This window comes from Dendropsophus ebraccatus, chromosome 2, assembly GCF_027789765.1.
Source record: "Dendropsophus ebraccatus isolate aDenEbr1 chromosome 2, aDenEbr1.pat, whole genome shotgun sequence".
NCBI classification, from domain to species: domain Eukaryota; kingdom Metazoa; phylum Chordata; class Amphibia; order Anura; family Hylidae; genus Dendropsophus; species Dendropsophus ebraccatus.
The window spans coordinates 118,471,317-118,484,382 of record NC_091455.1 but is presented as its reverse complement, the minus strand read 5'-3'; the positions used below and the strand labels follow the sequence as shown (position 1 = coordinate 118,484,382).

The following is a 13,066-nucleotide window of genomic DNA, read 5'->3' as shown; positions in this document are numbered from 1 at the left end:
ATGAAGTCTGATTTGATTGACTGCTGGGGAGAGATACACATTGTTGTATTTCAGGATTGCAGTGGGTCTCAGCAGTGAGACTTAGTACAATCAGTAATTTTTGACATGTCTGATGACAGTAATCCTTTAAATAGCACAGTGAAAAACTTATGCCTTACAAAAACACTGTTTGCAGTGACTCTTAAATAATGCATGACACTTAGCAAAACCGGCACCTCAAATGCAATTGTATGTAACCATTCCCCTTGTATCCTTTTCTTTGTTCTGGTAAAAAGAAGCAGTAAAGTGCAATTCAAAACGTCATAGTATGTAGTACTGGTAAAAGTTGGAAAGCAGCTGCTTTCCCATATTCCAAATGTGAAACTGTGTTCTATAAATTCTGTAATAAAGGGGTAACCCCAGGGATAGATCAATGGAGCCAGAAATTGCCAATGCACTACAGTTTCCATAGGATACATTTGTAATTAAAGCAAACATTATATTGTATTGTTACTTATTATATGATGTAAATTAGGTAATTGCTTTATTCCTTTTCATTGTTAGTGTAAGAATAAAACAATTTGTAGCATATAATGAAAAGCACTAAGAACTGATTTGTATTTTTGGATTAAATATACACCATAAAAAATCCAAATTATTCAGAAAATGTCACTGTAAGACATATAATGTGTAGAGCAATTATATTGAAGCCTTACAATTGTTTAAAAAAGAAAAAAAAGGTTGAGATATGCAGAGAGACGCAATTAAAAAATGAAGGTGATCCAGACCTCTGTGATGGTATAGACCTCTGTGATGACTAATGTGTTTCTCAGGAGCATAGCATTGATATCTAACTGGCATTGGCTGCCATAGGGTCACTTCTATTACATATTATGTCATTTTACATATAAATAATAATATAATTGAAATGTGACAACACAATTATTATTAGAGGCCAGACACTCCCATGGAAAAAATACTTTACCAATTTAATATTTCTCAATCAGTTATTCCATTTCAGCGATGGAAAAGCTCAATGCTTTGGGACATCATTAGTTTTACAGTCATTGTCTTTAAGATTTCAATAAATGGGTTAACCAATGGAGAACATTTTGGTCCTTGACATGTGTTTGCATCCATTACATCTGTGGCCCCAATGACTTTAACGCTACCCAACAGAAAAAAAAGTAGTAATCACAAAGTGATGTAAGGGGACCTTGTTTGTGCCAAAAACATATCTCATGTAACATCCACATAGTCCATATTAAATTATATTTGTTACAGTGAAAGACAACTGATGCAGTTTTGTTTGATTGATGTGGAATTACATTGCCATTAAAATTGTCTGTCTGTTTCTGAATATCTTTTGCTCAACAAAAGATGACTGAAATGGACAATATATCAGGCAGATATGTATTGTGCATTTTATGGGTGTGTTCATACACAATGTTTTTTGAGATGGGAATATTGTCATATTTTGGTAAATACAGCTGTTAATAATGATCATGTTCATTATTTACGACTATATTTTCGCCTCAAACGTTGAATGTGTGAACATAGCCATATGATAAACTAATGTTAAATTAAACTTTGTTTTTGATTATTCAGGATGCAATGGTTCATCTTATTAAAATATCTCGCATCATCCGGACTCCACAAGGAAATGCATTGCTGGTTGGTGTTGGTGGATCAGGAAAGCAGAGCTTGACTAGATTGGCTTCTTTTATAGCAGGATACCAGAGCTTCCAGATTACGCTATCAAGGTAAATAGTCGACATCATGAATTATACAACCAAGTAAAGCAGCTAGAGCCATCTGACCACAAACCTTGCTATAGCTTGATTTATTTATGGTTCTCAGCACTGAATATGCAAAAGTTGAAAAATAACAGTAGCTCACTGCCTTATACCATGTCTGGTGTCAAGGTTCCACAAATAGAGACCATCACACAGAGACTCAGCTGATGATAAGCCAACAAAGAAAAATAGGTTGTGTCTCCAGCTCCAGAGAGTTTAAAACTTCAATTCTTTATTGTAGTAAGTTAAAAAACTGACATTCACACTGCCTTAAAATTTTGAAAAAACGCCAATAAGAAATGCCATGCTTTGCAAAAACGCCAGCAACCATATGTTAGCTGGAAGTCAATGGAAGTTTGTTAACTGCCTTACATGCATGGCGTTTTTTTTGTTTTTTTTTGACTGGTGTTTTTCTCTCCTCTTTGGCGTTTTTGAGGCTCTGTGGCAATTTTGTCCAAATGCAGCAGGCTGAGGTGTGGCGTTTCTTTCTGCAAGTTGTGGCATGTCTTCTAATATTGTTATATATATGTATATATAATAGCCAGCAGATGTGAAGAATTCAGTAATAAATATAAATGTTACGTTATCAAAAAATCTGGGAATAGAAGAAAAGGGTGCTAGAAGATGTTTATCATCAGCGTGCTTGCTAATAAAAGTAGTATACTTCATATTATTGCTGTATCTTATGGTGTGTTTACACGGAACGATTATTGTTTGAATTTTTGCGATAACGATCGCATTTGAGCGATAATCGGCTCATGTAAACACAGCAAACGATCAAGCCACGAGCAAGAAATCATTCATTTTGATCTTTCAACATGTTCTCAAATCGTCGTTGGTCGTTCGGTAAAAATTTGCAAATCGCTTAGTGTTAACAGTCTTTCACAGATTCACCCTGTGTGTGAGATAGGCTTAAGCGATCTTAAAACGATCGCAATAACAATTTTTGAAACGATTTTTCACTTCATCTAAATGCTGATCATTATAAAAACCAAATCATTGCTTCAAAATTGTTAAACAATCGATTGGGCGAATTATCGCTCCGTGTAAACGTAGCTTTACCCATGTTCTCATCCAGTCAAGATAAAAGCCAAAGAAGCCTCAAGCTATGATACAATAATGGTGTTGCAAAATGAACTGTGAGATCCAACAGAAGACTCCAGCTAAACTTGGAGATTTAGATCACTAACTATTTCAAGCAAATAATGCCAAAAAAACTCCTCCTTCATGCTCTGTATGACTAAAGTGTGAACCTTAGAATAATTTTCTGTTAGGCCTAAGGTTCTGCAGTTCAACATTGTGAAAGAAATATTAGTGTTCTGGGGGTCCTCAGTCTATGGATCTTGCCTTGTGCAGTGAGATGGAGATCACAGGGGGCTGTGGAGAGAAGCACCCAGCCACATGTTCCTTCTGGCTATATCTACAGATTAGTGGGAGTCTAAACACTCAGATCCCGACCGATAAAAACCTTTCTTTGTCTTTGCAACATGTGAAAAGTTTTTCTTCTAATAATGACAGAGATACTTCTACATCTGTTAACTTCGAAAAGGATTAAGTCAAATAAGTTTCAAGGTTTTGTTCAGAAACCTAGAATCCCTCATTTAGATAGACTTTAGTTTGGCTAAGTTATAAAATATTCCTTCTAAATTGTCATTGTCTGCAAATCTCTTCTCACTTTTCTTGTGCTAAATCAATGACTTTAATAAGGCCAACAAGATGCAATTGTCAGCTGGCATCTGAAACCAATCCGAGTGGTATGTACTGTAGTTGCATATCTGTGCTTGAGCCTTCAGCCGTCTAATGAGTTCAGTGTCGCTTCAGCAGAATACACCATAATTGCAGGTTTCTATATATGACTTGCCGTGAAGACAGATTTTATGTAAAAGGAGAGAGAAATATTCTTGACCGATAGCTGTTAACTTGTGCAGTGTAATGATTTAGCAGCTAATGAGTCTAACTCCTTCAAGACTCTCATTAATGCAGACTGAAAATGGAGCAATTTGGTTTCTCGCAATAAGGACTCTTGAGCATTTTACTGCATGACGAAGAGACAGAACGTGTTAGCAGAAAAGATGTAGTATATTGACCTTCTGTAGCCCTCTGCTTTTTCCTCTCTTCTTGTTGCAAACACAAATTTTCAGATAGAGAAGTTTAGTCCTTGATTTTAAAGGTCTCCCTAAAGTAAAAGAAAAGCAAAACTCTCATGTGGGTGGTTATGTATTAGCTGTATCATCAATTACTATAGCTCATTCCAGAACATAGTACTAAGATAGTATTTGATCTCTAATTAAAAGCTTTGGCTTTCAAAATACAGTCAAGTGGATGAGTTTATTAAGAGATCAGTCCTGTAGTTCACTGTCAGCTTCTTGTGTTGGTATAAGGGAGATGCATTTTTCTTTTGGAGCTTTTGGTTCTTCTGTTTTCCCTCATGAAGTAACCTTTTTGATTTTCAGTGGAATCTGTTAACCTAGAGGCTTCTCCTCTCAATGCTGCCAATGATTAATAGATCTCTCTCTATACCCAAACAGGGAGAGATCTATCGATCATGGCTGGTGGGGGAGAAGCTGCCCGGACTGCCCAGATGACTTCTGGTTTGGGCAGCATGATAGCTGGTTCCTTTTAATATTCTATATTATGTATGTACAAATAATAAGCTAACATAAAAACTATGTGTGGACTATAAGGCCAAGTGCATACATACCATAGAAACAAATCATGTTGCTGCTATGGGGTCCATGGAGGGAGGGGCCCCAGCCCTGTTGGTCCCATTCATTTTGCTTTTGGTACGAAAATTGTGCAAGACTCTCTAGGAAACCGTATTGTCAGCAAAGGGATTGGGGTATTGACCTTAGGATCATTTACAAAATATACAATCAACCTTTGTGTCCTGTGGAGCAAATTCAAATACCATGAGAGGAGGCACATTTGGATCTTTGCTATCAAACCCATTTCCTGCTATATACATCACTGAATGAATCCAAGTAACTCTTCTAGGGCTTTACAGTACCTTCAGATTTCAGGTAAATCACAATCCTGGTCATAATCACACCCAGAATATATAAAAAAAAAAGAAAAGATAAAATAGTAATAAACCACATGGCCAAGCTTTAGATGGGTTTCTATGCTGCTGGAGCAGTATGCATGCAGCAGTTCCTGTTATGAATCCTGATGGACCCCATTACATCAAAGGGGATGGTCAGGTTGTGCCACTCTCCATTGTGTGGTGGTTCTGGAATAGTGGTATGGCTTCTCTTAAATAAAACCCAGAATACTGAAGAGAACAGGGCATTAGCTTATTGCAGATGTCTAGCAGTTGTTACAGTACTGGGGCACATGCCATTGCTTTTTCCCTCTGGCCTTCAGTGTCTAGCTATTCATTGATTGTGCTGTCTATCCTGTGTTATTTTGTTGTATATCAACAAGGGATTGCAGTGCATTTATAACAAGAATCTTATTTCTATTACATACAGGAATAAATCAATGACTAATTACATCAATATTTTATTCTGCTGCTGTCATTAAGCGACATGTCAAATTGTTTAATACTGTAGTGGTAATGGCCGTTAATATTTATAATATCATGTAGAGCTTCATTCTAGGGCCTTTAGTTTTATTATTTATTCACTAGTGTTCAATACTTAAGACCATAAACAGGTGTTCAAAGCCACAAAAAGACATGTAAATTTGCCTTTTAAAAGATGGACTAGCCAAGTTTCTAAATACTGCCTTGCCTGGAGCTAGTATATGTGAAAAGCAAACAATTTCTTTACCTTGTGGACGTCTAAGCAATTAAATCTTCGTCATTCTTCCAGATGGTGTTTTAGAGAAATCCAATTTTTGCAAATATTCTGTATATATAATGATGACTTTCATTTACCGCTAATTCCTCCTCCATACCTTGAATTTCTTTACATTTAGACTATTTTATAGCTTTAAAAATGTCAGTTCCCATTTTTTTTATTAGTCATTTAAACATGAATCTTCCAGAGAGTATTTTTGTCTTCTAGAGATAGGGCATTAATACATGAATTACATATGTTAACTGAGGGTGGAGTTACATGATACTGTAATGTGAGCAGTGTCCTACCTCTGTGACGCACTCGCTGCTGCCACCCACTCTGGGACCTGGTACCCTCTAACAATAGAGTTATAGCTTCTGCATTCTGCAATGAGATAACGGCTAAAAATGTAGAGGGTACCTAGACTTAACTCGTGAGGTTGACCCAAAGTCATACTGATTTTGTAGTACAATCAGTCCGCCCCTGTTTCTTGTTGCAGATACTAGTATGCTTGACATCACTTGGATAGTATAATGCCATATTGCGGGATGTTATAGAATGTAGATGCATGCTATTTTGGTTTAATAAATGTCTATATTTTTAGCTTTGCAGCTTTGAAGCATAACATAAATGTTGAAAGCCCACTGTTCCCTTCAGCTTTAATTGCATGTAAGATGTAGCAGCTAGAAACCTTTTGTCTGACCTGGGTTTTTTGTGTCCTTTCCTTCATACTATTAAAGGGGTAGTGCGGTGTTTAACATTTATTCACTAAATACAACACATTACAAAGGTTTACAACTTTGTAATGTGTTTTATTTAGGGGAATGGCCCCTTTCCTCGTGTTCCCCCCACCCTCGAAGTGTGGTGCATTATACTTAATTGCCGTCAACCCTGGCCGCCATCTTGGGTCTACGCTGTCATCTTTGGGAGGCTTGCCGAACCACTCCAGATGTCTCTCATGCTGGCCCCCCCCTGCTGCGTCATCAGCTGCTCAGCTGTAATTGACTGAGCACAGTTATGCTCAGCCAATCGCGGCTGAGCAGCTAAGGACATGGCAGAGGGTGCCCGGCATGAGGGACGGCTGAAGATTACGTCGTCGAGCCAAGATGGCGGCCGGGGTCGGTGAGAATAATGCACCACACTTCCTTGGTGGGGGGAACACATGAAAGGGGGCCATTCACTTAATTAACACACCTTACAAAGTTGTATACTTGCAAACTTTTAAGTATGTACTATTAGTAAGTAGACAAGTTGCCTTTCTTATAAAAATTTTTAAAATTGTACATATAGGTATATTTTTAGATAGTAAGGGTGAATAGTATGGGTAAAAGCGTAGTTTTTCTTCCTCTCTGCTATATTTTAGCTATAAATCTCCCCCTATGTTTGTGAACATAGGGGGGAAATTTATCAAAGGGTGTAAAATTTAGACTGGTGCAAACTACCCACAGCAACCAATAACAGCTCAGCTTCCAGCTCTGGTGAAAGGAAAGAGGAGCTGTGATTGGTTGCTGTGGCCAGTTTGCACCAGTCTAAATTTTACACCCTTTGATAAATCTCCCCCATAGTCTTTATCTCATTGTCTTGTCCTCTTTTGCCTAATGTTAGAAACAAGCCAAACAGGTTGATTTTTTTCCTTGTATACATATTTCCTATTGCTCAAAACAGTTCTTTGTTCAAAACAAAAATTCCTAGTAAATTCTGTAACAACCCTACAGGTGTGGACCCACTGTGTCACCTGCAGGTTAGCAGGAGTTGATGTAGCAGAGTCAGTAGTGTTAAGACTGAGTCGACAGGCAGAAGCAAGGTCAGGAAACAGGCACTGGTCAACCACAAAGGATACTGGTCACAGAATACACGTTACAGATACAGACAGTAGCAATACTACTTTGTTTCTCAGACACTGGTGGGGCAGAGTTGCCATAAATGGAAGATACCAGATGGGGATAAGTGGAGAACACATACAGAGCACATACGTGGAGAACATACGTGCACTGGCCCTTTATATTGCAGCCAGTGCATGTGGGTGGCCCCTAGAGGGCAAACCAGGAACTGCAGCCATAAAGGAAGCTGCAGGAAAGTCACCAGCAGAGGAAGCTCAAGGCAGACAGCGGGGAAGTGAAGCAGCGAATGTGACCCAGTGGCAGTGAGTGCCTGGACGCACTGCACACCGGCAGGTGCCACCCACCAGCGTTACAAATATTAAAGTGTTACTATCATTTTTAAAGGGCGGCAAAAATAGATGTTAAAATCCTGGCACAACACTCCTGATACAGCTGTGCATCGGAGATGGAATTGTTTTGGCAGCACAGTTGATTGCATTGTATACAATGGCACTGCCGAAAGAAATCAGTTTCTTGGTGCCCACCTGCATCGAGAGCTTGGCGGCAGGATTTTGACAGAGTATAAAGATGATAGTTACACTTTAAGTTGAAATAAAAATAGAAATACTCATTCAGGTTAATCTATTTTTAAAGAATGTCCTCCATACTGTAGTTTGAACTTAAACTGTGGAATAAAGATGGGATCTTAAATCATCAGAGTATTGAATAAATATTTTGTTTCTCTCAAAGTGAATACACAGAAGATCCCATGCGTGCTTTTGCTGCATCTCTCAGTTGAATACAATGATGTATCAATTACTACTGTAACGTCTGGCTGTTTGGGATATTTTTTGGTCCAGCTTATACCCTTGTGTCTGTTCCTGAGCAGAATGTATAAAATCTACTATTTGCATTTCAAGTAAATATTAAATGTGAACATTTGCTCTTTACCCTGGAGATAAATCTCGATTAATTTTAGGAAGAAGAGTACATTTCCTGCATGAAACTTGCAACTCAAAGGCACTTTCATGTTTTGATATTTAGTAGACTTGAGAGGAATAAGGGGATAAAGAGGACCATCTCTGAAAATAGGGGCAATTTAATGCTGATGCAGAGAACTGCAGCCTCCATAGAATTAGATTGTGCTTTTAAGTTCAGCATTTTTACTGTATATTTATTATCTTTGAATATGACATTAAGACAGTGGGAAGGATTTCGAAAGGGTCATACAAGTATTGCCTCTGGAAAAACCTTTTTACCTAATTTATTAATAAAGTGTCTTATAAAGAGAACTATTTTACTTTCAAAAGATATGTCCTTCAAAGTTCAACAAAACCCAGTGACAGGATGAAACATTTATGTACCATATTTAAATGAACTATATATAACGTTGGAATACAGAGTTTGACCAAGTTCAGCCAACTATAATGTGGACGCATTGCAGCAGTTGAATTATTATGCAGTATCCACAACCCCCCCATGTTTCTACTGAACCAAACTTTTTTTTCACTAGATTTTTTTGGTGTTTTAAGTTTGGTAGACTGCTCAAGGACAAGGATTTCTGTGCCTGTTGTGTTAGTTTAGATGGGAATACGCCTTTAATAAAATTTATGTTTTCACTTTAACATCACAGCACACAGATATATTGAAGGTACCCTCAGCCTTAACTTTAATCTCTAAAAACACCATTAAAACTTCCCAATTATATTATGTCAAGTAAAGCAGTGGGGGTAATGCACCCCTTCAGTTGCCAAGTTGCCAGTTGCCAAATAGAGCTATCATGCCTACGTATTTCTTATTTTGACCCTTAATGGAAGTCTATAGATTTATTTTCTTGAAAAACGTTTACACCATTACAAATCATGTATTACTTTTCACCAGGGCTGTGGAATCGGTAAGCCGCAGCTCCGACTCCAACTCCGACTCCTGAATTTTAGCAGGACCGACTCCTACTCCCGACTCCGACTCCTGCTCCTTTATAAATGGCCAGTCATATACCAGGGGAGTTATTTATCACACTGGCTCAGAAGCTTCTCCCTAATGTCCTACATGATGCTGAGGCAACTTCTGAGGGAATAAGGAAACATATAAAGCAGCTTCTCCTGTGTGTGCAGTGGATGCAGCCAGTCTCCAGCCTCCATGTCCTGAACAACTCAGAACTAGACTAGATGGAGCAGGTGATCTTTTCCTGCTGACAGTCTTCTATGTTTCTAACTAAATATTTACCAGACTTAAAGAAACACTGCTAACAATGCCAGATCCCTGTAATATAGAGGTCAGGCATTGTGATATAGAGGTCACATAGTGATATAGAGGTCACACAGTGATATAGAAGGTCACTGTGTGGGCACGCAATAGCACACACACACAGCCTGCTGCAGCTATAGCACACATACACACAGCCTGCTGCAGCCATAGCAAACACACACACAGCCTGCTGCAGCCATAGCAAACACACACACACAGCCTGCTGCAGCCATAGCACACATACACAGCCTGCTGCAGCCATAGCACACACACAGCCTGCTGCAGCCATAGCACACACACACAGCCTGCTGCAGCCATAGCACACATACACACAGCTTGTTGCAGCCATAGCACACACACACACAGCCTGCTGTAGTCATAGCACACACACAGAGCCTGCTGCAGCCATAGCGCACACACACACACACACACACACACACACACACACAGCCTGCTGTAGTCATAGCACACACACACAGCCTGCTGTAGTTATAGCACACATAGCTTACTGCAGCCATAGCGTGCACACACACACACACACACAGCTGCAGCCATTGAACACTGAAGAAAAACACAAAATCTTCTCCCAGAGAGAAAACCCCACACTGAGGACAGAGGTTACAGCTACACTACTGATGTCTTCTCCTCCTCCTCCTCTATATTACACAGGATATCTTGATATTACACTGCTGCTCATATACAGTCATCCAGCATCCAGGAAGAGAACAGCACAGATCTCCCCCCACACAATGGACTCTTCCAGCTCAGAAACAAACTGCCAAATAGTGACCGCCAACTTTTTCATGACCACCCTTATGTAATAGGGCCAGTGTCCTATTAGAATGTTGCTCATAATATATATTCAAGAGAAAAACTTGTAAAATTCAATTCTACATTTTTTTAAGATTTTTTTAAAGCTGGAGTCGGAGTCGGTACATTTTTTTCCGACTCCGACTCCAGCCAAAGCTAGCTCCGACTCTAGCCAAAACTATTTTCAACTCCGACTCCACAGCCCTGGTTCTCACATCATATTTACTAGGCCACAGTGGTGGTCTTGTAGAAGACAGCCTTTGCCTAATATAATAATGGTAAAAATTCCCTACTATCTATGGAGTGAGTGACTTCTATAAACCGATATGTCAAAATCTATTAGTTACTGCAATGTGTTCTAAAAGCCAGACCTTTCATAACCAACAGAAAGTGTTGCTACTTTTCTTTTCCCTTTCTCCCTCTCCCCCACATTTTGCCCACAATCACTCTTTAGTTGCATTCTACCAAACACCAAGTTGAGTATAAAAACATTAACCAAGTTAATAAGCTTTTAAGGCTATGTTCACACAACGTAAGTTCCCTGGAAATCACGGCTGTTGTTACAACGGCCGTGATTCCCACGGAACTTACGTAGTGCGGCCTTCTGAGGGAATCCTGGCCGGAGTGTGTACACATAGTATACACACCGGCTGGGATCCCTAGCGGCGCCGTAAAATAACTGACATGTCAGTGCACACTATGGAGCGAGCGGCTCCGCCCGCACACTCCATAGTGTGCAGTGGGGATTTCTGATGCGGGTGCGCAGATGCACCCGCATCAGAACTTAGCAGATACTGCAGTACCAACCGGGATGATCTTTTTCAGAGACCGACCCTTCCGTGACCCGGCCGGTCTCTTACTACATGTGAACATAGCCTGACAGTGGTTAGGCTGAAAACATAGAAGCTAGAATTGTTTCCTATTGTGAATGTGATCAAATCCATGGAAAACTGGACCTGCAGGTTTTTATTGTGTTTTTGTGTGATTTTTGCCTATTGGTAAATTGAGTAAAAACATCAAGTTACACCAAGATTTACAAAAAAAGCCCTTACAACCACAGCTGCACTAAATCTGTGTGCAAATGGAAAGCCTGCTCCTTCTAACAGTGCTATGATTATCTTTCCTGCAGTACATAATGCCAAAGGGAATACAGTAGCTTACATGGCTTAAGATGCATAATGGATTTGCAAATGTTAAAATATATTAGGTAAAGTGCTACTTTATATATTTACAATGGGTAACTCTGTTTCTACCAGAGTTTTCCTTTGAAGAAATGATTCATTAGAGGTTCTTTCACACTCCCTGATGAATAAAGTCATGGCTGAGCTGAACACTAAGCGACAGGCTGAATATATTCCGGCAATGCTTAGTAATGAATGACTCTGCTGCTGTCTAACAAATCTAGACCAATGTGGACCTGTGTAGATGCAGTTTTCTCCCCTGTATACACACCTCTGAAGTTTCTGACATCTCTCTGCAAGAAAAAAACTGCAGCTTTAAATCCTCTGTCACTTTCTTACACCTGGACCCAGCACTGTATATATAGAGAGAAACAAAAAAAACTGTTTCATTGGGACAGATAGACTTAGGAACATGTTAAATGGGCAACCACATGCTGTACTTGAGTTCTTATTTTTTAAAGAGCATATTACAAGACTTAAACTGTCCCTGTCATTACAACTTTCAAAATCTAAATAAACAGTACATGTGATATAAGTTTGCAATATACATTCATTATTTTTTAATACTTATATTTATACTTATACTTATATAATCACATTTATTGTTGATGGTACAGAAAAATTGTTGGGGTACAAACAAACAACCAAACAGAATGGTAAACAGGGGAGCAGACCGAGTGTTCCAGTGTTCACACTAATACTCTTACATTGCTGTATATGTATGCGTATTAACATGAACAGTACTGTAACCCTTCAAAGAAGAGGCTGAGGAGGTTAGCAAAAGGGAGTGAAGGGGAAATAAGAAAATACACCCAATATGAGTGCCTTAGGTGGGATAAAGGTACTCATATTATGGACCTAACTTCTTCCCAGTATGGCTGAAGGACCTAACAGTCCCACCAAATATGTGTATAGGTCCCCGCTGCCTGTTGACATCTCCAGCAGAGATCATTTGCCACCAATCCAGCCTCAGGCTATGTTCACACTACGTGAACATCCGGCCGTTCCGTGACCCCGGCCGGGTCACAGAACGGCCGGTCTCAGCCCGGATCATTCCGGCCGGTACTTAAGTAATCTTTCCTGCCGCAGAGCTCTGATGCGGGCGCACCAGCGTGCGCCCGCATCAGAGCTTCCCATAGCCAGAGTTGCTTGCTTCACTGTGTGAACCTACAGGGCTTTCTGCGGCCGGAATTCACTGAATTCCGGCCGCAGAAAACTGACATGTCAGTTTTTTCCTGCGCCGCATGGGATCCTGGCCAGAGCGCATACGATGTGTACGCTCCGGCCGGGATCCCATTGAAAATAAGGCTATGTTCCACCCTCAAAACTACGGCCGTAGTTCTGCGGCGAGAACTACGGCCGTAGTTTTACATAGTGTGAACATAGCCTTAAACAAGAAAGAGGGAGTTTTGTACCACCTAGTATACAACTTATACAGATTCTGTTTTGTGCAA

The 13,066-nt window shown here is 39.7% G+C and overlaps 1 protein-coding gene across 6 annotated transcripts in view; it reads left to right on the top strand.

The window, feature by feature from the left end:
* Nucleotides 1-13,066, top strand: part of LOC138783454 (dynein axonemal heavy chain 5-like) — a 245,444-nt gene that overhangs the window by 167,239 nt on the left and 65,139 nt on the right. For all 6 annotated transcript variants that reach the window (XM_069958163.1, XM_069958164.1, XM_069958166.1 and 3 more), the window contains one exon: nucleotides 1,588-1,742. In XM_069958163.1, the coding sequence (XP_069814264.1) occupies nucleotides 1,588-1,742 (155 nt within the window). The remainder of the gene's footprint in view (nucleotides 1-1,587; nucleotides 1,743-13,066) is intronic.